This window comes from Dryobates pubescens, chromosome 5 (genome assembly GCF_014839835.1).
Source record: "Dryobates pubescens isolate bDryPub1 chromosome 5, bDryPub1.pri, whole genome shotgun sequence".
Lineage (NCBI taxonomy): Eukaryota > Metazoa > Chordata > Aves > Piciformes > Picidae > Dryobates > Dryobates pubescens.
The window spans coordinates 29400218-29426866 of record NC_071616.1 but is presented as its reverse complement, the minus strand read 5'-3'; the positions used below and the strand labels follow the sequence as shown (position 1 = coordinate 29426866).

Here is a 26649-nt window from a genome sequence, read left to right as displayed (position 1 = left end):
GTTATATAACTTCCAAGAGCTTTCAATTCTACAATAGAAAAGCTTCTATTGCTCATGTTTCTGAGATGGAAAGGAGAGCTTTTTGCCATAAGAAAAATTCCATTTCAAGGATGACTTCCACAGACACAGGTAAAGGCAAAATATGTGTACTTTAAAAGTACAAGCATGTGACTCGCTGCTCTTGGCTTTTGTTATGTTGACCCAAATTTCCACCAGGTGGCATGGTTCAGTTCTTGCCTAAAACCAGAAATCTTGAAAGCAGTGGGTTTCTGAGAGTCTGGTCAGGAGTCACCCAGAGTGCACCAGAAGCTTGTTGTTGATTTTGGCAGGAGTGTTGGTGATGGTGCTTTGTGGTGAGCAGGAGGCTTAAACAGTTTGTTAAAAGGAAAAGCCGTTCTCGGTTGTTTTATTTCTAAGGAACGTCACAAAGGAGAAGTGAAAAGGTTTGTGAAAACCACGTTTGCGATTTTGAAGTGGAGCCTGTTCCACTTCATGAGTGGATGAGGCTAAGGGATGTATGTTTATGGGCATAGGAAGTAAGACTGAAGATCTGTTAGGAAAATACAAGAGCAATGTGTGGCAGTAAGTCAAAACAGCTGCAGGTAGTTATAGATATCATAGAATGGCAGGAGTTGGAAGGGACCTTAGAGATCTAGTTCCAACGCCTCTGCTGTGGGCAGGGACACTTTCCACTAGACCAGGCTGACAAAGCCTCCTCCCATCTGGTCTTAAACATTTGCAGGGATGGTGTCCACAACTCCTCTGAGCAAACCTGTTCCAGTGTCTCACCACCCTGACAGTAAATAACTTGTTAATGTCCAATCTAAATCTGCCCTGCTCTAGTTCAAAACTATTGCCTCTTGTCCTATCACCACATGCACTTATAAATAGTCCCTCTCCAGTTTTCCTGTAGGCCCCTTTCAGTTACTAGAAGGCTGCATAAGGTCTCCCCAGAGCCTTCTCATCCATGCTGAACATGCCCAGCTCCCTCAGTCAGTCCTCATAGGAGAGGTGCTCCATCTCTCTGATCCTCTTTGTGGCTCTCTTCTGGACCTTATCCAAAAGATCCATGCCCTTGTGTTGGGGGCTGCAGAGTTGGATGAAGTACTCCAGGTAGGGTCTTACAAGAGCAGAGTAGAGTGGCACAATTACCTCCCTTGCTTGACTTTCTGGCCATACATCTTTTAATGTAGCCCAGGATACAGTTGGCTTTTTGGGCTGCAGACTCACATTGCTGGCTCATGTCAAGTGCCTCATCAACCAGTACTCCCAAGTCCTTCTCTGCAGGGCTGCTCTCAATCCACTCATCATCCAGCTTGTGTTTGTGCCTGGGATTGCCCTGACCTGGGTGCAGGACTTTGCCCTTGTTGAATTTGATGAGGTTGGTGCTACACCACCCTTCCAGCCTGTCAATGTCCCTCTGGATGGCATTCCTTTTCTCTAGTATGTCAACCACACCGTGCAGCTTGGTGTCCTTGGCAGACTTGCTGAAGGTTGAACACTTTGCACAAGTCCAGGAAGACGACATCAGTTGTTCTTCTCTTATCCACTGTTCCTATGACCCATCAAAAAAGCCACCAGATTTGTCAAACAGGATTTGCCCTTGATGAAGCTATGTTGGTTGCCACCAACCACCTCCTTGTTGTTTTCCATGTGCCCTAGCAGAGTCTTCAGGAGGATCTGGGCACTGAGGTGAGACTGACTGGCTTGTACTTCTCCATGTTTTTCTTATCTCCTTTTTTGAAAGTGGGGGTTATGTTTGCCCTTTTCTAGTCAGTGGGAACTTCACCAAACCAACATGACTTTTCAGGTATGATGGGAAGTGGCTTTGCAACTTCATCTGCTAATTCCCTTAGGACACATGGATGGATCTTGTCAAGTCTCATGGACTGGTACAGCTTCAGGTTCATGAGATAGTCTTAAACCTGGTCTTCTCTTACAGAGGACAGATCTTAATTCTCTTAGTCCCCATCCTTCCCTTCTGCTGCTTGGATGGTTAAGACTCCTGACCATAAAAGACTCAGGCAAAAAAATTTAGTACCTTAGTCTTCTCCATATCCTGCGTGACCATATCCCCCATTTCCTTCTGTAGAGGGCCCACATTTTCCCTGTTCTTCCTTTTGTCACTGATACTATCTTGAAGTAGTCTACATCCGTGCAGAGTCTTTTATCACAGTATTTCATCAAAGCTGGGTATGTTTGGTTGCTGTCTCCTTTAGTGCTCCAAGAAAACGGTTCCAGAGTAACATCAGGGCTGCCATGATTTTCATGACACTGTAAGATAAAGCAGCACATTGGAGACTCCACTTGAGAGCAGTTGATCTGATAAGGCTGTCAAAGAGATACCTGACCTTTTTGCCTTGCCTTTTTGCCTTAGACATATCTTTGTCTAATTAAAGCAAATGTTAACCTACTGTGGTTGGCACCTCTTCTGTGAGGATTGATTCCTAGGAAGCTTGTCTGGCTCTGTATTCTTTGATAGTAAAGCTGCTACAGTCTGTAAGGGCCTTTGGAATGGGTATGTTCCTTATTTGTGTCATCAACTGCAGTACTGAACAACGCTAATGTGTTTTAGCTGTAAGGATGCAGCAGGATAATTGCTCCTTTATGTTTACCAAAGGCAAAATTGCTACCAATTCTATTCTCCATTAGAGATACTAAGCTGCCAGGCAAGACAACAGAAAGGGTTCTTTGAGAAGGGCTCCTTTGTGAAAGTAAAGATCTCTTTATGACACTTCAGGTGACCTCAGTGCACTAACTGAAAACAGTGAAACAAAGCAAGACACTCAAATGTTCAAGCATAAAAGATGCAGCTGTTTGCCAGTGATTTACAGGCTTGCTACATTTTTCTGTTAAATTGTGGAAGGGTGTTTCTTAAACATGGGATCTGTTAGAAGGTGCTTGAGACAGCAAAGCTTTTGTTGTATGGTGTGATTTACATGCATGCCTGGATCCAGTTTTGTTCCTGAAAAATAAAAGTATTTCAAAACTGTAAAAATGAAATGAAAAAAAGAAAACAACAAACCAAACCACAGATTCCTCTGCCTACTTTAATTTCCATTTTAATGTCTTTGAGTTGAATGTTTTCTTAGATTTCCTTTGCTACCTGGCTTGAACCATGCACTAATAATTTTCACTTCCACCTCCTAAATTCTCTGCCTCTTCTTAATGTAAGTAACTTACTATTAAAGGGATTTGGGAGGGTGAAGCCAAGCTTAGCAAAGCACCAAACAAGCAGCAAAGAATTTTGGTGGGTTTTTTACCGTATTACATGTAATAATTAATATATGCATATTTCCTGCCCTGCTTTCTAACACCACATAGGTATGTCTCCTGTCTGCTGAGCCTTGCTCTGCTTGCAACGTGTGGTCTGTAGCATTTGTGAGAATATTTGTTTCGTTTTGAGCTCTACTTGTGTTGGTTCTCAATATAATCTAGTGTCTCTGTGTACTTAACATCATTAACCTTGGTACGAGTTCCTTTATATTAACAAGAGCTTACTTACATGTTTGTTTGTGACAATCCTTTTGTTGTGTTTCAAATCTTGTCAACTTAGGGATGTTGTTAATATGTGTGAAAGTAAAGTGATGATTTCCAAAGGGAACGAGCGCAACATGATTCAGTGATAACTCTAGAGATTTCGGAAGTGCTGTCTGCACTGCCACAGTGCAAGCGCTTTGAGAGCAGGCTTACAAAACCATAGCGGGACGTAAGCAAAGAAAACTGGTGGTAATACAGCATGAGTGGCTAGGTACAAACAGCTTCCACTCATCTGGGAGTGGGTTGGTGGCTACCTTAGCAGGGTGAAACCCCTTTTTACTAAGTGATAGACATGAAGCGCACTACTGATGAGCAAATTAATTCACCAGGCTGCAGAAATACTACAGAAAGTCACTCATAAATTCAAGCATTTAGATGAGTATTACTCCTCCCCAAGCCTGAAAAGAATGAATCTGGGTGATGGGAAGCATGGCAAGTTCAATTCCACAACTAACTCTGTCCACTGTCATCATTAGTGAAGGGCATGCAGCAGTACGGCAAAAACAGCGTAGTAATGGTAGATGAGATCATCTGCTCCAGTCCTCCCAAATACCGGTTCCCTGAAGCTGGATTACGGATTATGATTACGAATAAATTTGGACCACGCACCAGAATGCGGATGGCAAGCCGGCTCATCATTAATGAGGTAGGTTGATTAAAAAACCCACAATTAATGACTAAGAGGCAGAAGGATTACAAAGAGCCATGCTCATAGTGATTTTTGGAATTCAGATTCTTCAGCGTCCCTAGGGATGTGCTATCAGATTTGAAGATGTATTGATTACCAGTGGTGATGTGACCTATCTTAATTGGAGGGAGGTCACCAAGAAGGAGCTCCCTTACCTACCTGCCAGAAAATGTGTGTCTTAGGATGCGTGTATGGGTATGTGTGCACATCTGGATTTTATCTGCAGCAGTGGAATTGGTTTGGATCATTACACAAGTGGTCAGGTTAAAAAAGGATAATGGACAGGGCAGCCAAAAATCTGTAAGAACTGTTATTAGCAGCACATCTTGGATCATATCAGGTATTTGCCTACCTCTTTAGTCTTCAGCATAAACCTCAGCCCAAAAATGAAAGCAGACCAAAATATTTTCATAAGGGAAGTGTGTCCTGGACAATTTCAGTTAACTCTCTTTGATACATTGTCACTCCCATACATTACTTGTTTCATACTGTGCAGCTCAAGTGACAAGACCAGCCAAGTGATGCTTTTCTCGGCTTCTATGATGTACTTGGGTTGAAATTTTTGGCCTGCCAACCTTGGCTTCTATTAAGGCAAGATTTTATCTCTTGCTCCCTGCAGTGTCATGTATGAGAGGGTTTTACTCTGGCAAATAAAGTGATTCCATTAGTTTAGAAAATACAAGCTTTAGTGGGTTCCTACAATTTGAACATCATAACACAGCTGATGTCTCTACCAAGCATTGTGAATGCCCCAGTGAAAAAAGTGGCACTAATGTATGTATAAGAAAAGTCCCATTTAAATCAGTGAATTGTTTAGTAGGAAGCCAGCTTGGTGGCATTCAGTCAAGAGCAGAAGATCAAACAGGGTATGCAGCAGTAGCTGACATTCTGAAAGTTCTGCTTTGAAGGCAGTTCACTGATCAGAAAAAAAAAATCTTTTTTAATGCATATGTGCACAGAATGCTGATACTTGCTAGTTCAACATCTGCAAAAGACATTCTCTAAACCAGAGCATTTTGGATCTGTGTTCTTATGTATTCTTGCTGCCAGTTTTGTGAAGTAGTCAGACATGAGTTTTCTCTATTTTTGGTTACAGTGTATTAACACTAGCTTCAGAATTTTTTGTGTGTCGTGCAGTTACTTTATTTTTTAAGTCATTTAAGGACACTTGTAGGAAGTTGCAGTAATTTATCATGAAAAAGAGAACATTTATCAACCCTGCAGTATCTCATCTGACAAACATTTATTTTTTTTCTACAAGTAAGAAATTGCTGTTACATCTCACATTCTCCAGTGTATTGAATATACTGATGTTTATACCCTAGCCCTGTAGTTGTTACACAAGGTATTTGAACTGTAGCAGTCTCATACATGTCTGCAGGGGCAGTTAGGAGCTTCATGAAAGTATATACTTGAGCAAGGGCAATGGGGTTTAGTATTGCTTTGGAAATTATAAATAGGACCTTTACCTCAGGGAATGGGAGTAGGAAAGCATCCAAGTTGAGTAGGAGATGTCCTGGTTAATGACTCATAAGCCAGTTCTATAAGTGCAGAAATGTCTTGAGTGTTACTCCTAGATTCTGCTGCTATTGCTGGTTTGAGTGGGAACTGTTGAGTGATAAGGGCTTCAGAATAATCGCACTCATTAAAGCATGGTGTGGAAGAACAAATATGATGACTTCCTTCATCATGAGTTGAAAGACTCCTGCCAGTAATTTTGAGGTGTGCAGTCAACACCAGCCTGATGATGACAGGTAGCCACAGACAGATTTGTTTGTTGCTGTCTGAAAGGAAGGCTTTGTGGAGAAACTTCACAGCTCCCATGGCTGGGACTGACAGACAGCAAAAGCCGTATTTTATGAAGTCAATACTTTCCAAACTGTGGCAGTTTTGTCTTTGACACTGTGCAGCGTCAGCGGCTGATCCAATCTGCCAGTTGCTCAAACAAACCACTTCAGAATGGGAGACATGAAAATATTGAAAATGGAAACATCCCTGTGGTAAACCAAGAGGAGGAAACTGAACAGGACAATCTCTCTCCCTTTTCACTGCCAGGTAAGGCTTACTTTCCAGGCATTTATAGGAAGAGAACAGAAGGTAATTAAAATACCAATCACTGGATTGTAAGAGAAGACAACATATGTGGGAAGAGAGGAAGAGGGATTGATTTGTCTGTCTGAAGGCTGAATTTGATAACAGTCAATCTGGACTTGAGATTGCATGGCTAAAAGCAGATCTTAGGAAAGTGTCTTCCAGCCATCAGGCACAATAATAGTGGAAGTGCTCATTTGCCGGAGGAGAGAGTAAGGCAGATTTATGTTGGGTACTTGGTGCTGTGGGTTAGTTGCTTGGGCGGTGTTGGATTGGTTGATGGGTTGGACGCGATGATCTTGAAGGTCTCTTCCAACCTGGTTTATTCTATGTATTCTATGTATGTTAAAAATCATGTCAGTGCAGCCTGATAAGTTCTACACTGTTAGTCATTTTGAAGTCACAGTTAATAATGGCCTGCTGGATACTGCTATGCCAAAGGCATGTATAATATAATATAATATAATATAATATAATATAATATAATATAATATAATATAATATAATATAATATAATATAATATAATATAATATAATATAATGATTTAGTGACTCTAGGTGAGGCTTCTTGGATTAGAAAGGTTTAGGGGGAGAAAGTGTTTAATATCTTTGGCAGTGTTAATCTCTTAATTTAGCAGTATGTAATAATACTCACTTGCTGAATTTTTTGGGAAACTCTCTGGTGTGAAGGGCTGTATATAACCAGCCATATTATGCTGGTGCCCTTAGCACTTTGAGGGTTGACTTTCCCCCAGATGCTTTGGAAATTAGACAGCAGTGACTAGATCACCCCTTACAGACATGCAGTCAGGAGTCATCTCTCACGTGGTTGCTGTTTAATACAAATATTACTTGGCATAAATTTAGTGGAAAAGAAGGAATAATTTTCCGTGTTGCATATGATTGTTATTAGGGATCCCATTGCTTCAGTTGCTCTTCCTTTAGAAGAGATGTTTGTGACTGAGCAAACGTTGAAGCATACTATGTGAAGGCTGGGTGAAACTGTATGTCTGTGTTAGTGTGCTCTTACAGGAGCTTCTTGCAGTCAGCAGTTAAGATCTTTCATTGGGAAAGAGGAATGGAAACTGATTCACTGAAGATAGGCTCATTACATGGGCTTCTGATCATCAATGAAGAAAATGTTTTTTATTGTAAAGTGAAATAAGTGGATCCAAGTCACAGAGATGCTTGTGCAGATGAATGTGTTAATAATAACAAAACCAACAGTAACAGTAATAAACAGCTAAAACCCGAAACATATGTCCCCAAACTACCTTAAAAATGCAGGATTCAATAAAAGTGTTGGCAAATAAGATACTCATTTTTTTAAATTATTTTTTTGATAAGTTTTGATTCTAATTTTAATTAGGCCAGTGCAATCATGCATTGCATTCCAGGACAAGACAGAAATCTTAGCTTGTGGCAAATGTTACCTGGAGACCACATTTGGATTTATTCAAGACTCGGACAATTTCTTTGTGCATAAAAAAATAGATGTTGAAATAGAGCTCCATAAGTGTTTCACAGTATCACAGTAACTAAGGTTGGAAGAGACCCCAAGGATCATCAAGTCCAACCTGTTCCAACAGACCTCACAACTAGATCATGGCACCAAGTGCCACGTCCAATCTCCCCTTGTTTGACATTCACAATAGATAAAATGCTTTGAACTAAGGAGAGAGTTATTAGTTATGCCATTGGCCTTTTTTAAATGCAGTTTTTCTGCATTTTTTGAGAAAGTCTTTAAAGATAAATGAAGTGTAAGAGGCCAAAGTGGAACCACGGTTGATACCCTTCATACTGGAATGGAGCAAAAGTTAAATACGAACTCAAAGACTTGCGTAAAAGCAGTAAAATAACTGTTTAAAATCCTTATTATCTTCAGGTTTTGTTACTCCTTTTGTCTGGAGATGGTTATCTATTGGTTGGATTCTCATTGCTCAACTAATACATATTCTGAGGAAGAATTCTTTTATATTCCCTTTCAGGAGGTGCCACTTTAACTTTGTAGAAAATGTAAAGAATTAGCATCATGCTTTGTGGCTTGGAGTTCTGTGGCACAATCAGTAGCCTGAAAAAACATCAGGCTTGAAATGGGCTTTAGGGAAAAGGTGGTTGGCAGATAGTTTCCCAGAATCCCCTTTGGTTTTCCTTTAATTTATTATCAGGAAAGGAGTAAGGCACATGGAGCCGGACTCTTCTCGGTGGTGCCCAACGACAGGACAAGGGGCAATGGGTGGAAGCTGAGGCATAGGAAGTTTCATGTAAATATGAGGAAAAATGTTTTCACTGTGAGGGTGACAGAACCCTGGAACAGGCTGCCCAGGGAGTTTGTGGACTCTCCCTCTCTGGAGATAGTCAAAACTTGCCTGGATGCGTTCCTGTGTGAGCTGGTGTACATGATCCTGCTCTGGCAGCGAAGTTGGGCTAGATGATCTTTCGAGGTCCCTTCCAGCCCCTGAAATTCTGTGATTCTGTGAAAGATCTATATGAAAAATAGGTTTTCACATTCCTGTAGGACTTTCCAAGTCAACTGCACATGCTAAGTAGAAAATTCACTCCAATATTTTAAGACCTGCAATAGAAATGGCTATGAGTTGACTCAAACCCTTCTTTTGTTTTATCCGTGCTCTTCTGTAGTCACCTTTTCTAGCCTAATTTGGGAGCTGACTTCCCTCCTTCAAATTGCATGTTCTAGATCCTTTTGCAAGAGCAAGTTTGGATATTTTTCTGAAACAGAAATAAATACAAACCAAGTTGAAAGCATTACATCATCTCTTAGTGATTCCCAGTAATCATTTCCCATTTCTAAGTTTGGGTGAGGTTGGTTTGGTTTGGTTTGGGTTTTTTTGCTTATTTTCTGTTGGTGGTGGTGCTGAGCAATAGATGTAGGGATTTGGCATGCAGAAATACATAATAAAATTGTTCCATGAAAACAGCCTCAAATTTAGCCTAGATCCTCTGTGTCAGACATCCAGAGAGATTCACCCTAGGATGTGATGCAGGCATATCTGGAAGCAGGAGGTAGGACATAGCTCTTACAGAAGCTACATACAGCATCGTATAAACCAGGCTTGGGCTTCAGTTTCTGTGTAGGAAGAAACATCTTCTTTAAAAGGACCCAAACTTTAGGCCATGATGATTATCTTCCAAGGGCTTGTTTGATGCTTTACAGTTTGATTACAGTTGTTTGGAAACAAGTCTTAAGCTTTAAAAAAACCCTGCTGAACAGAATAAAGCAGGATAAAACTGAGCAGGCACATGCTGACAACAAAATGATGCATAAAAGTCCTTGCTTAGCTCAGAAGTCTTTCAGAACCCAGACTCAGACAAGCACTTCTGTGCAGCTCTTAAAGGGTGCTTAAACCGTCCCATGTCCAGGATCCTTTAAAATACTCCATGTTCCCAGCTCCTGCTGGTTTCACAGAAATAAAGAACTCCCCTTATAGGATTGGACCATGAATGCTTTATATAAGTCATGATGGCGTTAGCTAAAATAAGAATAATAATTCCCAGAGCTAAAATGAGATAGCAATAAAGGAGATTAGCAATCCTGCCCATTTTTGTATGGAACAAAAATACAAAGACAGCATGTTGGATAGAAACAAAAAGTAATTAATAATATCTACTAAAAATGTGAAAAAACCAGATATTTTTCTTGCCCAGTATTCTGACTTCAGCCATGACATATGAAGAAGACTGGAAAAGAATGAGACAAGAGTAATTGGCCTTCAGCTATTTTCAGCTCAAGGAACTTCATGGACTGGGTGTAATGTCAGAGTATTTAGAAATCCTTAATGTATTTCTTTAACCTAATTCTTATTGAATCTTTGCAAACATTTAACACCCACAACATCCTTTGGGAAGGAGTTTCACAGCTGTGTGAAGACCATCTCCTTTTATTTGCTTTTAACCTGACTCCTACTAACTTTATTTGATGGCTTCTTTTACGAGAAAACACAAAGCAGCCCCCATATACCTGACTTGAACACTCAGGGTGCTGTAGCTCTTTGTTATATCCCCTGTGAAACTGTTGTTGAGTTAGGGATAGAGGAGAGCTCTGTGTGGAAGCCTCTGTAATTTGTCTCTGCAGACATTTCTTTTAGTTTCTTAGCAATGCCTTTAGCTTCTCTCAGGGTTCCTTTATACTTTGCTCACCAGTGGATCCAACAGACTTCCTGCTCCTAATGTATTTGAAGGAGGATTAATGGTGAATTTTGATGATTCTTTGTAGTTGTTCCTCTGACTCTTTTTGGCCTGCTTTATGATGCTTTTTGCCAACGTTTGGAAATGTTACTTAGGTGGCTGAGTTAAGAAGATAACTAGTTTCCATAGCTGCTTTGATACTGCAAGAGAGAAGTTCTTTCAAGAAGGTAGTTCAGAACAGGACCTACCTGTAGTATTCTGAAACACTGTTTCTGGAAGAGCTTCCTCTTTACCACTGCCTATGCAATGCCCCATATACCTTAGAATTTTATTTCAGAACACAAGTGTGCTTCTGGGGCACGTATCATTTTTGTACGGACATACTGTGCTTTGATTTGCATCATGTTGTCAGAGCTTGTGAGCCAGACTCCTTTTGTAGAAAACTGAACTGGAAAATTCATTCCAGAAGAACAATGTGTATGCTGTACCTTGGATGAGAATACAGAGAATAAAATAGAAGTGGGCAAGGATTTAATTTAGTAACTCATCACTTAATTCTGAATGGGCTGCCCAGGGAGGTGGTGGAGTCACCATCACTGGAGGTGTTTAGGAAGAGACTGGATGGGGTGCGTGGTGCCATGGTTTAGTTGATTAGATAGTGTTGGATGATAGGTTGGACTTGATGATCTCAAAGGTCTCTTCCAACCTGGTCTGGTCTATTCTATTCTATACTATCCTATTCTATTCTCTGTAAATCCCAGTTCTACTTCAAGAAAAACAACATTCATAAAGTAGACAACAAGGTCTACTTTAGAAAATCAGCCATGCCAAAATCTAAGTCATATCAGACATGAGGAATACCTGTGCTCAATTACATTTTATTTTTGTTGAATGTTGTCCTGTGAGAAACCTGTTGTCTTTCAGAGAGCAAAGTTTGTTTCTGCATACTGGAGAATTTATTTTTGTTTTTTCCCCCCCAGTTCCCATTGTACCAAAAATTGTTGACATAAATCCAAATATGCTAAGTGTGGTAAAGGCATAAGCTAAAAATAGAAATCTGAATTGTTTTGGGCAGATCTCATAGTCTGCAATTTGGAACTTGTATTCTGGAAAATGGAGCTTCAGAGAAAAGTTTCAGTAGCTTGGAAAAGGAAAATGCTGTTTTGGATGAGTGAGAGGTAGAACCTTGGTATTTTCCACAGGGAAGAAAACAACCAATTGTTTCTGAAACTCTGTTGCAGAAGTGCAATAAAATATTTTAACATGTCAGTAAAAAGTGTTTTACTCTAAGGTTGTTGCTGTGCTTTCAGAAACCTTGTCATGAGGCACTTCTGTACTAAAATACTAGGAATGTTTGGCTTCCAGATACCTGGAGAAGCAAAAAAATAATCATTTATAAAGTAGGAAAAAAACAAGTTCATTCAAAAAACCCCTAACTTTTTTGTTTTGCCAAAGGATGAAGTGAACAGAATACAGACCAGTGTTGCTTTCTATAATAAAGTAATATTCTTTCATTATTCTGGGGGAGATGCAACAAACAAAATACATCTTTACTCAACTCTGCAGGTTAGCACAGGAGCTTTCAGACCCAGGGCTCATAGAAGTGGCCAGTACTGCTATTAAAACAACTAAGCCAAGGTCTTGTAATGGGACAGCTTGTCTGTCTTTGCAGAACAGCTTTAATGAGGATGATCTTTTTCTTCCTTGCACAGCTAAGCAACAATCATAAAACAATTTGTTGTGAACTAAAAGCATATCCTAATTAAACAATTATTACTAAAGCATTTTAAAGATTATTTTAGAGTGGGTGGTCAAAACCACAGCAACAGAACAAGTAATTTCAAAAGAAGTAAAAAATGATTAATTAAAATTGTCAAGCTGTATATGATTTGTGAATTCATCTAAGCCAGGTGAAATGATTGAAGTTACCCATTTTCTGAGGAAATAAAATCTCACTTTATTGAGGTTGCTGCTAAACTTACTGAATTCTTATGTAACTAACAAGTTACAGTATAACAGTAGACATCTTTAGCACTGGGTGCTAAACACAAGTTCCATGATCCAGCAAAGCAGGAGCTGAAGAAAATGTCCTGAGGCAGAAACAAGGTCAGATATACTTAAGGCTTTATATAAATGTTTATAAAAACTGACAGAAAAGATAAGCCAGTGTCTGTCACATGGGCTGCTTTGCCCATAGTGGTTCAGAACAGTTCAAGACTAACTGCAAATGGGCAGTCAGCCTCTCTCTCTTTACCTAGCAAAACCCAGAATTGCATGCATTTGTTGTTCCCCAAAGTCTGGGGTCTGGTTGCCATTTAATGAATGCAAATGTCACCTTCACAAGCTATCTATCTGTAAAACACAGTTCTAGCTCATGATGTTGTGTGGATAAACCATCATCACTTCCTGAGCCAGGAATTTTAATCTTGAGACACATCCTTTCAAACTGAGGAAAGATAAAGGAAAGGCAAGTCCTCCTCCAACTACCATTTTGGGTTTCCTGGAACTGAGCAAACATAGCCATGTCTGTGATATAACAATTCTCACAGTTAAGCACTTGTGTAGGTGATTCAGGGCATTAGACAGAATCCCTGACAAGGTACTTTCCCTGGCAGAGGGTCTGTTTGTTTTCTGTTCATTCTGCAGATGGTTTTTTTCTTTTACTCATGTTATCAAAAAAAGAGATTGTATTGAATCTACAGCACTGCTACACACACAAGTCAGTCAGCTTACAGGGAACTTCACAGGGAGTCAACTAGAGTCAACTTCACAGGGAACCCTCAAATTAAGGAGCTGATTCTTAACTTAAGCAAGGCAATTTAGTACTAGAATGTGTGCTAAAATAAATTAATAAACTCTTGCAGTTGGACTTAGCAAGTTAAATTAGACTAGAAATTAGCCTGTTAGTCCAGAGGACAGATTTCAACCTGAACTCTCTGCAAAAAGTCCCACTAAACAAATCATATATTCAGCATCTTTTCTGAAAGAAAATTTCTGGAGAACATTGATGGAAATGTTCACTGACAATTACCTGCTAAGTAACTTCACTGGAAAATGTATCTTATAATTTTCTTCAACAGGATCAACTATTTTATTCAAAAGGGCATGTTTTATTAGATCTGATGCATATCATTATCAGTTAATGATGGAAATCCTCCCCAGCATCATTCTGAAATAATGTAAAACCTAAATGAAACCCACTGTGCTGTTGGCTTAGCTTGATACCCATATTTGTCATTCTAGTTGCAGGATAACTCATAAAATATATAAATGTGAATGCCAAATGTATGGCCTAATTATAAAATAATTTTCTGTATTGAGATTTTTGTGCACATTTACAATGGTTTACATTTTTAAAGATGATGTGTACTTGTCTTCAGGAATGACAGTTCTTTGGTATTTTTCACCACTTGATTTTGGAGAGCTGTATGAGGGAAGTCAGTATCTTCAGTTTCCTTTTATAGAGGACAAGAGAACATTTTAAGGTGGTGCTATGTACAGTTAAAGAGAGTTAACAAGCTTCTATCTCCCCACTAGAAGTTTAAAGTTCTTCCCAAGTGGCCACAGCTAGGCATATGAAAAAAGTTTGGCATTTTTGTAGGCTTAGTCTCTGCTTCTGTTTTCTGTAGAAGCATTTTCTTTTGCTGCAGAGACAGTACAGGCTGTTTTCACTACGAAGCTGTCTATCTTCCTTTTTAAAAGGTGAATGGGAATGGCTTTTGTTGTTGTTGTTTGGGGCTTTTGTGTTTTTGTTGTTGCGGTAGCAATACAGGTACTTGAAAGAGCAACAAACCTGGCTGATAATTTTGTTTTTAAAAAAATCAGTTTTGCTTTTAAATCTTCGTAATTCTTTCATCTATTTACATAGACCTTGGCAGGCTTAACGATAAGAGTTTGAACGTGCCATGTAGAACTTGGCTGAGTGTGACGAGACCAAGTACAGATGAGAGGTTCACTGGAAAATTATACGCACAGTTGTAAACATTCTTCTGGGTTCATCTGCTGTCTTCAGAGCCATGTAACTAGGAATGGGATAGTAATGGGAAAAGTAAACTGGCTCTTTCCTTCCTTTATCCTGCAGATGGAAAAATGAACAAAATTAAATGGATTTTCACGTGGCCATTGATATTTGTGCTCTTTTGCACCGTTCCAAACTGCAGCAAACCACGCTGGGAGAAGTGGTTTATGGCAACATTCATCTTAGCCACTCTCTGGATTGCCTTGTTCTCCTACTTCATGGTGTGGATGGTAAGTGCATGTGGCAGAACTTACCATGCTGAGTGGAAAGAGATCGCAATCTTTTGTGTGTTTTAAGAAAAACATGTAACTATAGCCATGTCTTTTCAGCTCATACTCTTTTAATTGTTATAATTCTAGCTTTCTTCTGCTCTTTTCTGCATGAATACTTTGGCCTTTACTGTATTGGGCCCAATACAGCACAGGAAGATGCCAGCTTAAGTTTCAAGAGAATGTGGATATCCACATCACTAGTAAAAGGAATGTCAAATGAAAATGTTGTAACCCTTGGCAGTTGAAACACTGTTAGAAATTTGGCAACAGTCTCTGGTACTGAAATGTACAGAAAAGGCAGATAGATGGCAAAATCTGAAGAGGTAGAAGTGGTACAAACCACTTCAAGTAGACTGGAATAATGCAAGAACGTCTTAGTGAAGAGTATTATAATAGCTGATACATTTCTCCCTGGATCTGTGAGCAGTAGTGTATCAGGTGCAGATCTCTAAATTGTTGTCAGTTGAAGAGCATGCTTAATTGAAGATTTGAGTGTATTCCTGTTTTTCCTTTCCTACTGTCAGTTTCTCAAGTTTTTGTTTTCAGTCAGAGAAAAGGCACGAATAGAAAAGTTGTGCAAATACTTTATGATGGAAAAATTAGGCATACTTTTGAAGTAGAGAAAGTTAACCTTTTTATGCACTATAAGACTGAAAACCAAGAAGTTGTATAGAACATATAATGAGGAGACTAGACTGGTAGGACATGCTGCTGAAGAGTTTATAGGCCTGTTTTTTTCTTTTAAAGTAAATATAGTGAAGAAACTTCATCTGGTTTCATATTGGAATATAGTCACATACATATATATGAGTGTGTATGTTCCAACCTTAGTGATAGTGTGATACTGTGACTGAGTGTGTGTATTTATTTTTTTTATATACTCTTCTGGTCTTGCATATGGAAGGATTTTTATTCATGAGCTTCTTACCTGCAAAGTATTGTTTGAGTGGAGAACATCTCTACCTTCCTCAAATATGCCAGGTGTTTGCCAATTACTTTATATTTCCTTTCATGGGAGATTGTCTTTTCTATATACATTTTGCAACCTTCTGTGTAAGTTTACGTCTGAAAGTAATCCTGTTTTCTCTTAACATAAACTTTGTTGGAGAAATTCAGATGCCAGCCACTCATTCTGGCATCATGGTGACAAAGCTACACGTTGATTTCATACTGCAGGGCCTTCACAAGGCCATGCTCTTTACCTTAGTTTCATTTGTAGATCTCCCGTTCACAAATGAGAGATGTTCTCATGAAGGCTGCAACACTGCTTATTTTAAGAGACAGACAGACCTTAATACCCCATTACCACCTCTAACAGGAGAATCATGGCCACTCCTATTTCTGAGTCACAGCTTGCCCCTGGGAATAAAGGTTGTGAGTTCGTTCCTAAAATACTCTTTCTTTGGGGGACGTCCAGTTTTCCTCATTTAAGAGGCTGGCAAACTAGTTTAGGAAAACAACACAGAGCCTGAAAGACATCTACCCTTCAGCAGTCTCAGCAGGGAAGCAGCTGCCTGTCCCTGATTCAGTCTTCTCACTCCCACAAAGACTATTTCCTTCTCCACTGCCTGTTCAGCCTTTTTTCTTGACACTTTGTCAGACATCTTTGGATGTTCCAGCTAAATACAGTTCCCTGTCCTTTCCAAGAACTCTGCTACAAGTTTCAGCCATTTGCTAAGCTCTTTTAAAGCTGCATCTGGATTCTCAGGGTACAATATAAGCAGCTTTGCTCACTTTGGAATTATATCTGAATTCATGCAAGAAACTGGTTTCTTCTTCATGTATTGGGTTAAAATAAGTTTTTATATCTCTGTCCCTCTACCACAATATAAACTGGTTTCAGTCCTTTTGAGAATAAAACTTGCAAGAATCTTGCCATTCTTGGGAATAAATAAATTGGATTATGTCTGTGCTCCTCCTTAAAAGATCAGTATGTCCTCTTAGAACTACAGGAAATAGAGCTTTTTGTTTGCTCATAAGTGTTGAATAATATGACCCAATGTACTTTTCTTTTTCACAGGGTTGGTTTTAGGCTGATGATTCCACAATTATTTAATTTTCAGAAATGGATAAGTATCCTGAGTCTAATGCTGTTAGAATCCGCACCAGAAATCAAAGAATATGGCACAACTATATTGGAATGAGAGGCTTTCCAAATATAATAGGTTAATATGTTTTCCTCACTGTTCAGGTGACTGTGATTGGATACACCCTTGGAATACCAGATGTGATCATGGGTATTACTTTCCTAGCTGCAGGAACAAGTGTTCCAGACTGCATGGCCAGCTTAATAGTAGCAAGACAAGGTACTGTGGCTGCTGAAGCATAAATGTAACCTTACATTCATACACACAAATTCTCAATGCGAATTTTACTTTATTTCGTTTTTACTGTTTCAGGGCTTTGTTAAAAGTCAAAATACCTTGCTAAATATTCTCAACAAAAAGAAAAAACAATCCCTATCCTGTTCTTTTTTGCTTATTGGGACTGGACACACCATAGCATTCTAGAAGGTCATTCAGTATTCAGATATCCCATGCCTGGTATGTGAAAGTATCAAACAAAACTAGAATATCAGCTATCAAAAAGTACATTGAAGACTATATGGTGACCAGCATTTGACCATGTAAAACTTATACTGATTTCTAGAAGACCTCTGGAACCCAGGGAACTGTAAGAGATTAGCAGAATTGATGTTGCTCCAGGCATACTTTTCATCCAAGTACAGACCACTTTCCTTTAGGATATATGGATTGCCACAGTGAAAGGGGGTTTAGGTAAACATCAACTATGTCTTCATCAACTTTCCAATTGAAATTGTCAAAGGCTTTCTCATACATCTTTAAGTTTTGTTTAAGGTTCTTTACATTTCCTTTTTCACTTGAAAATGCCTGTAGTCACCTCCCTTCTTGTTGCTGAAAAACATCAAACCTGACAGTGTGATCTCCTGTACTGCAGTAGAGTAAGAAAAGGTCCTAATTGTACTTTTTTCCATTATTCCTATTCCCCTAGACTTTCTTTCTAGATAATGACCTCTAGCACATGTCATTGGGCAAACAATGGTCCTGAAGTGATAAATTAAGTACTCAGAAACTCCACTTTGGTAGTTTGAGACAGGAGTTATTAAGTGTTGTTTGATTGAAAATAATTATATATGTAATTGTCCTTTTTTTCCCCCCAATTGCATTGAACCCAAATGCTGAAAACCACACACACTGTAAAGGCTTTCCAAGATGCAAGGAAGATGTAGTTGGAGTGAGCAACTTTTGTGCTCTTATTTCAGAGGTCATGCAAAGATTATGGAAATCTTTCCCTGATGTCAGATACTCTGACCAGCCCAAGGGGGCTTGGATCAATAGTTTCCTCTAGTACACAAAGCAATGGTCCTATACTTTGCTTTTACCCAGGAGTTGTTGTTTTTCTCTCTGCAGGTCTTGGTGACATGGCAGTGTCCAACACAGTAGGGAGCAATGTCTTTGACATTCTGGTGGGCCTTGGTGTTCCGTGGGGTTTGCAGACCATGGCGATTAATTATGGATCAACTGTACGTATGCTTGGCAAATCTTTAATTGGTTCCCTTTGTCTACTGGGGGGGGGGGGGGGGGAAGCAGCATGCAAATAAAATTGGAAAAGCCCCAAACCAAACAACAGCCTGCTGAGCATTAGAAGAATAATTCTCTTCCCACAAGCTGCAATTAATTCCCAGTTTCTCAACTGGAGTTCATTATACTGTAGAGCAGTGAATAGCACCATGGATATGGTTTCATGGTGCTCATTCAGTTTCAAGTGCACCTGTTTCCCTGTATTTTTGTCCATAAGATGAGAATAACAGCATCTCTGGAGTACTCTGTGCAAGTCTGGAGCCCTCAACATAGGAAGGACATGGACCTGATGGAGCAGGTGCAGAGGAGGGCCATGAAAATGAGCAGGGGGTTTGAGCACCTCTACTATGAGGACAGGCTGAGGGACCTGGGGTTGTTCAGCCTGGAGAAGAGGAGGCTTCAGGGAGACCTAATAGCAGCATTCCAGTACCTGAAGGGGACTACAAGAAGGATGGAGTGAGGCTCTTTACAAAGGCCTGCAGTGACAGGGCGAGGGGCAATGGCTTCAAACTAGAGAAAAGCAGATTTAGATTGGATGTTAGGAACAAGTTCTTTACTATGAGGGTGGTGGAACACTGGAACAGATTGCTCAGGGAGGTGGTTGAGGCCCCTTCCCTGGACATCTCTCTGTCTCTCTTCTCTCATCTTTTAACATAAAATCCATTGTAAATGCTGATTTATTTTTTTCATGGAGGTGGGGTTACTTAAACATTTGTTTTGGTTCCTTAATCTCCCTGTTACTCATTATGACTAATTTGTCTTGGATTTGCATAGTTTAAAATGTGCATGTCAGTCATTAGTCAAAACAGAAACCAGTAAATTGATTTCTGAACAAAGCATAGTTACAATATGCTGAGCGCTGAGCATTTTCAAGGTCTCTTCTCTATCCGATTTCCACAGGTTAAGATAAACAGCAAAGGACTGGTCTATTCAGTTGCACTTTTGCTAGGATCAGTGGCACTTACAGTAAGTAACTGATTGTCTGCAAGTATTCCAGTTGCAAAATGGTTACTAGGTATTTACATGTTACAGAAGGAAAAAAGGAACATACTTATTACCCCCAAAGCATTGACTCTTGTAAAAAGTATCATTCTTTTGGCAATGTCATGAATTGAAGAGCTACCATTGTTCTGGCTGAGGATTGAAACCTGATGTTTGGTAAAGGAGATGCTGAATACATATAGGTCCCATTGATTTCAATGGCAGTGTTAAAATTGCCAGATTCAGTAGTATTTCCATGCCCCTGTGTGCAGCTGCATACTCTAAGCCTGTCTCTACTTTATAGTAGGTCATGGACCCAGACATGCTTCATCATCCTTTGCTCTTGTTTCTGATTTCCAAAACCAGCCTAGACTAATCAAGTGCTGTAGCCAAAACCCTAAGTTGAGATAGTTTGTCAGGACCATGAACCCCAAGACTTGGAATAGGCATGCTAAATGTCACTGAGCATAAGACACTTATCCTTATAACACACAACCTGTTAAGGTGAAACAACGATTCTATGTCAAAAGTCGATTTTGATGGTACTTAAGGTCTGATCCGGCTGACTCCCAGGGAACCCTGTCTCTGTGGGAAGAATCAAATCCCAAAGGTATAAAAATATCCACTTGTACTAATGTCTTTCACTGATTGCCTGTGGATGCTCTGTAGAGGTTCTGTAGAAGAGGGGATCGTCACTGGAGATTTCTCACTGTTGCATGACTAGGTCTTACAAAACACATCATGTGTGCACGATTTAAGTGATAGAATCACCAGGGCTGTTCACTGCCATGAAATTCCTGATACATCTGGTGTATAAGCTGTGAGAGTCTGTTCTTTTCTTACCCCTGTTCTGCCAGTGTTCTGTAGACATTTGCATCTGATGTTGCTGCATGCATATTTGTAACAAGCACTTTGGGGGGAAAAATGGGATGATTATGCAGATATGTTACTATGCCAGCTGTGCATGCCTTTCTGAAGAGTATTTTCATAGCAGAAGCTGAATCACCTGAATTCAAAGCATCTATTACTATCTCATTTGTTCTGCTGAATACCCTGATTCACACAGAGCCTCCTAGCAAAACTCAGTGGGAAGTTTTGAGCAAAGCAAATAATAATTCAGAGGCACTCAGCGCCATTGTAAATAGATGTTTTTGTGAGGACCTCATTGCTTTGCTATCTGTATCTTGTAACTCCCCTTAATTCTGGAAAACTTCAGAGAGCACCTTTTCTGAAGCTGTTGAAAGAAGGAACATTAGGTGCTGGTGTACTGCTGGGATATAAAGGATCTGTAGGGAAATACTGGAGGAAGCAGCGTTCCTGTAGTTCAATGCATTCCTTTTGTTCATACTGAATCAGTGAGTGCTGTCTGATTACAACATGCCCCCATGTACTGCAAATGTACCACAGACTGAAACTGAGCACCTAGGGGCCTGTTTCTCGCTTGCATGAAGAACTCATGAAGGGATCTTAAAACAGGTTCATTTACTGTCTTGTAAAAGGATCTTAGGACAGCTGAGAGTCAGGCCAAAGTCTGATTGCTTAGTTTGAGCTTTTACATTCCTTTTCTTTATCAGAAAATCACATTTTGCCTTTTTGATCTATGAAATGCTGAAAAGTGTATTTAGTTTCGTTCATTAACTCTAATTCAAAAGACACTCATTTTTACCTTAAAATGGTTGTTTCCTTTGGGACTTAATTAACTAACACTTTGTTTGCTTGCAGGTGCTTGGAATCCATGTAAATAAATGGAAACTTGACAGGAAGTTAGGCATCTATGTGTTGTTTCTTTATGCTGTTTTCCTGTGTTTCTCTATATTGATAGAGTTTAATGTCTTCACCTTTGTCAACTTGCCTATGTGCCAAGAAGAACCTTAAAGGACAGCAAGGAGAGAAACTGAAATTCTTCTGATTACATGTGCTGTAAATGACAGGAGGCATTTCACTTTTCTACCTACTTTCCATCAGTAATTTGAGTGTCATTCCTGCCTCACCAAGCACTTTTACCCGTGGGAGGATAGCATACCTTTCTTTAACGTGCACGCTCGAGGCAACCAAAGCATCTTCCTCTTCTTCGGATATTGCTGCTCAGTCACAACGCTGTGCAGATCTTACGCAGAACTCCGAAGTGACCATTTCTGGAGCATTCTGCTGTGGTTTTCATTCTCCTTTTGCAGCCAATCAACCACCACCACCATGGTTAGCAAGAAGATGGGAGAAAAACCTTTATAGTTCTTCTGAGTTTGACATTTACTTTTCCATGGAATAATAAGAGGCAAGTTCGGAACTTTTCTAGGCTCAGTCAAAATATCTCAATTTACAGGACCAGAAAGTCCAAGGCACATACCATGGCATGCACTGTTGAGGACATCATTTCCCCCTTCAAGTGCTCTGCTTTTATAGAGGAACTACACTGACAGTTTTTGATGGCGGCGTGGAAGGTTTATCTCTCTTCAATAAACCTGAGCAATGTGGCAGAGAAAGAAGAGGAAATGGTTGTATGTTGTATCACTTTGTGATGATGCACACTAGAAGTCAGAGTATCTGCATATGGAAGAAGATAATTACATGCAGAACTTCATACTTGAAAAACATGTTTTACCATTAACGAGGAATGCTGTATATGTAAACTAATGCTTGTGGAATATTGCACCACAAGAAAAACTTTGCATTGGCCCTTGTAAGTCCGTTGTGTAAATTTTGAAGAAACTAAAATAAAACAGCTGAGTTCTCAGTAACTATCAGTTCTTATCAGCTGAGAGGAGTATCTGAACGTAATCCAGACTTTCTGACAACAAAGCCCACCCTGACTATGATTTAATTTGATTGGTGGGGGAAAGAAGCTTATTTCATCAGCTAAGAAGCTGGTGTATTCCTTTCCTTTTTTTATTTATTCCCAGAAACTTCATAAAGATGAGTGTTTGACACTGAGAAGTGCAGATAAGGAACACCTAGACAAAAGCAAGTCTGTCAGGAGCATCTGGTCCTTGATTTGACTGCATGCAAGCTTTGAAGCACGATATCCTTCTTTTTAAGCCCCAGTAGAAGCCGAGTTTAGATATCCTTTCCACCAGCATAAATCTGATACAAGGAATTACTCTGGACCTAATTGCCAGCGGGATCTGGCTCAGAGTATTAAAAATAATGGGTAGCATTCCCCATTGTAGAAGTTGTGTGGTTTTGAGTTGCTACTAAACTTTATTTATTTTCAAGCTGTATGTGAACGGTCCCATCAAGCTTCTAAAGAAGCACATTTAACTTTATACACAGATTTTTAGATTTCTTTTTTTAAGTTTATAAACCAAAATAAATTATCAAATAACAGTGGATGCATTTTAAAATCTATTAATATTTTACACTTTAAACTATATATTAAAAAAACCCCCAACATTATTGTGGCAATAAGAACATAACTATAAAAGCTTAGCACATAAGCGCTAAATCAGGAGGTTCCTTATTTTGACATATATGGCAAATAATTTTGCTTAGCCATCTCACATGCAGAATACTGTTTACATTTGGCAATGTGTTTACAATTAAGGGTATGTAAAGAATTCTTTTGGTACATATTCAGGAATGTATTCTGCTGTTTAATGTTTTTAGGAGTGGATCCTTTCCTTGTAATCCTAAGGAAAAAAAAAAAAAGAACAGCAAATTTATTTACACTTTGTTACAAATGTCAGTATTGGTATCCATTTAGAATTTCTCACCTTAGTGGAGTAGTTATGTGGTTAATCTAGCCAGTCCTAAAGATGGCAACAAAACCAGCATTATTAAAATGCTCTTTTGAATAGGCAAGTATGACAGTAAATTTTATTTTGGGTATGGCAGTGATCCCATTTCCAGGCGTTTGAGACTCTTGCCGCAGTGTAAAGCTGAGGAGATAAAATTCATGTTGATCGTTTGAGTCTGCCGTTGCAGAAAGACTGTGAGGATGCAGTATAGTGCTAGACCACTGTAGGAGCATCCCTCCCTAGTCTTACTCTCTTCCCTGCTACGTTTTAGGACAGTTTGCCACTGCAAATCTTGTGATGGCTTAGATATGAGATGGAAAGGAGCAGAGAGAGAGGCTGAATAAATTGTATTCCTCTGTTCTGCTGTTGAATGAGCTTGGAGAGCTAGCTATGTTGAAGCAAACATTTGCTCTTCTGTGCAGAGCTCAGGCAGCTGGGGTGTCTTTACAGAAGAGTGATTTTAAAATTTGGTTTGAATGCCTGGTGATCAGCTGAGTTCAGTGATGAGGGCATCAATGTTTACAGTGCCAGACCTAGCAAGTTTTACCATATTTCTGAGCCAGGCAACTTTAGAAGACTAGGGACATCAGTTTGTTCTGTGGCAGATGTGCTCAAATGTGCGTGAAATTGTGTTTGCTTATGCCACGAGTCCTTCAGACACTGTTTAGAATTATTCTGCCTAAATTGAATTTCACCTGCTCCAGTAAACCAGAGGATTCTGTTGTAGCAAGAGACAGTCTCAGAAGGTAATACTGATCTTCAATTGTGTGCCCAATCCTATCATCTCTAGTCCTCCTTAAAGCATAAACCCACTTGAGGACAATTAATATTGAATTCTGATGCTGCTTTTCTTACAGTGGTCTCATCCACATCTTCTGCTATGAGACAGGTATCATGCCATGCTTATTGTTATAAATAACATTAGTAGAATTCTCTTCTGACATCACCACATGACCAGGGAAGTACTGTTTGCCAAAGAATTATTGCATGCTCTATCGGGGCCTGAATGGCACATGATCACATGAAGTAAAGAGCCTCTGCATAGTAGCTGTCCATCTGATAAAATAAATCAAGATGACAGTTACAGACCAAGCCATGCAGATAAACTAAATGGCCCAAGAAAGATCTCAGTGACAAATTGTTGTAAATTAGATAAACCCACATGAGAATGTATCAGTAATTCAGGAGGTTATTGCCAAGTAATGGTGGACTAGTGCCTTTTCATGTGTATACAAAAAAAGAAAAAGGAAATTTGCTGATGTGGCCAGGAAACTACTACAGATTTTGCCATTTTCCAAGTCAAGTAAACGAGTGATTTGTGTTTGGCTCTCTGCGATTAGTACAGTGCTGTATTGCAGCTGTTTGGATTGTGTCTGTAAAATTTTGTAGCCATTTTGTTGTGATACCCATTGCAAAAGTTAACTGGCTGAGTTTGGAATGTGTGTCACAGTGTTGTGTAAATTAATGTTCAGCTCAAGAGTAAAAAGAAAACTGGCGGATGTGAGAGGGAAAACTGTTACTGTGATCTGAAAATTGCCAGCATACTAACACTGAAAAGTAATACAGCTCAGAAAAAGATAGCCCATATCCAGCAAAGCTTAATTTCAGTAGAATTGATTCCATGCTTAAAGCTAAGCATCTATCCAAGTGCCTTGCTGGATTGTGTCCGAAGATGACATCAGAGCATGGTTTCTGGGTTTTCTAGCATATTCAGATATTTTCCTATTTTATTGGCTTTGTAGTCTAAAGATTTTATTTCTTTCTCAATTTAAAAGGTTCTTCCAGAATCTGTGGACTTCTGCTCTGCTGATTCCACTTTGGATTTCCACTCTTGTAAATAAGAGAAGGGGTTCCTTATCTCAGACTTCAAAACTGTGCATCTGCCCTGGTGAAAAAGCAGGATCCAAACTGAATTACGACTGGCCAAGGAGAGTTTTTAGCAGCTCTTTTCTGCTGCAGTTCCACTAGAGCAGCACAGTCGCACATAGACCCAGAGAGTGCAATCCTGTGTGCAAGTGAGAGTGTTTCCCTTGAGTTCAGCAGTGTTTGGTACCATTCATTTACAAAAAACAATTGTACTGCATTATAAAGTATTGCCTGAGTAAAGACTTCAGGCTCAAGATCTACATGTCTAACTATAGAAGACTGCAGTTACAGTTATCTTAATGACTATTTGATGATCTAAGGGCTGCCTTCTGGGCTGAAGCCTAGCCTAGAAGAACACCTTAAGTCTTCCCAACAGGTACTGCATAGTTGGCCATCTTTCTCCCGGCTCAGTCATTGGTGTGCCAATTCTATTTTATTTTTATACTCTTGCTGCAGCTCTAACAAACCTGTGTTTAATTTCTGGCTTTAGATTATACTCGTAAACATTCTGTCAACATAGAAACAACTGGAAAAGTTGTTTAGTAATTTATTGCCTACCTTCTTAGAGACAAGATTCTATTCAGTCTCTTATTTCCTTTGTAGTTGTGCTTAAATTAACACATTTGTTTCTATTATGTGTTTGCTCTAGTTGCACAAATCCCTCATGAGTTTTGTTGTCTTCCTGTCTTGGACTTCTTGCAATTGTAATGCCATTTATTTGCATCCTACGCTTAGATGTTTTTGGTAGACTGCTCCAAGCTGTGTTAAGTACTGCCTGATTATTCATGCCAAGGAAAGATCAAACCTAATGTAATATGTAACATACACTAAACTAATGCTGATAGCCAAGTGAAGCTGAAGAATCTTCCTAATCAAAATGCATCACCTTTTAACACAATGTTCCACCATTGTGAGTCTCAGGTCTCTCAGTTGCTTGTGTTTAAGCCCTCAGAACAAAATCTGTGCAGCTCATGCATTTACTATACAATTTCCTTTCTATTCCATTGAGTCTAAATTCCACATTTTTCTTTTGAAGATGGTTACACAGGTAAATGACAACATTTAGTTCCAGCAGTTCTGTACCAACCCTATATTATTCCCAACCTTTATTATCCACTTAAACTATTTTAAAAACTCAATATTCAAACAATGGACGTTCTTGAGAGAAATGTCATTCAACTGACATGCATTCCAGTTTCTAACCTATTGTGTACATATTTAAAAACCTTTTGGATAACCTGAGCATATGCTTTTCTCACATTTTCCCCTTGTGTGGGATATTTTCTCCCCAGAGAAAGCTGTGGAAAGCCCTAGACATCTCTGTCCTGAAATGTGAGTTATGTGCAGCTCTCTCTCTACAGGCTGAGATATGTGTTGATTGTGGCACTTGGTACGTCACATTGTTCTGCTTACTGTCATACTTCTGACCTACAGTGCACTGTCTGAAGGGAGTGAATTATTTGGATATTTTCTTACAAGAATGACCTGTTTAATTCCATTTATTTTGCTTTTAACTTGCACAAAGAATGTAAGTGATCATTGCCATCTTATCACTGAGTTGATCTTGGTGAACTTGCAGAACAAATAAAAACATTGCTCTTATAGCAGTAGGTAATTGTTGCAAAATCTGAAGGTACCAGAATATATCAAAGACAGGTATAACATCGAGAAAGACTAATACCAACTGAGATGCTTCCTTTCAGAGTCTTTTTTA

General features: G+C 39.4%; 1 protein-coding gene across 3 annotated transcripts in view; it reads left to right on the top strand.

The window, feature by feature from the left end:
• Positions 1–25136, top strand: part of SLC24A4 (solute carrier family 24 member 4) — an 86916-nt gene extending 61780 nt beyond the window's left edge. For 2 of the 3 annotated variants that reach the window (XM_054161901.1, XM_054161900.1), the window contains exons 11-17: positions 4017–4186; positions 6139–6283; positions 14547–14713; positions 16947–17061; positions 18187–18299; positions 19258–19323; positions 21061–22563. In XM_054161901.1, coding sequence (XP_054017876.1) covers positions 4017–4186; positions 6139–6283; positions 14547–14713; positions 16947–17061; positions 18187–18299; positions 19258–19323; positions 21061–21213 — 929 coding nt within the window. In that variant the 3' untranslated portion in view covers positions 21214–22563. Of the gene's footprint in view, positions 1–4016; positions 4187–6138; positions 6284–14546; positions 14714–16946; positions 17062–18186; positions 18300–19257; positions 19324–21060; positions 22564–24844 lie in introns of those variants that run through there. The other variant, XR_008462260.1, reaches the window with a different exon arrangement.
• The last annotated feature ends 1513 nt before the right edge of the window (positions 25137–26649 follow it).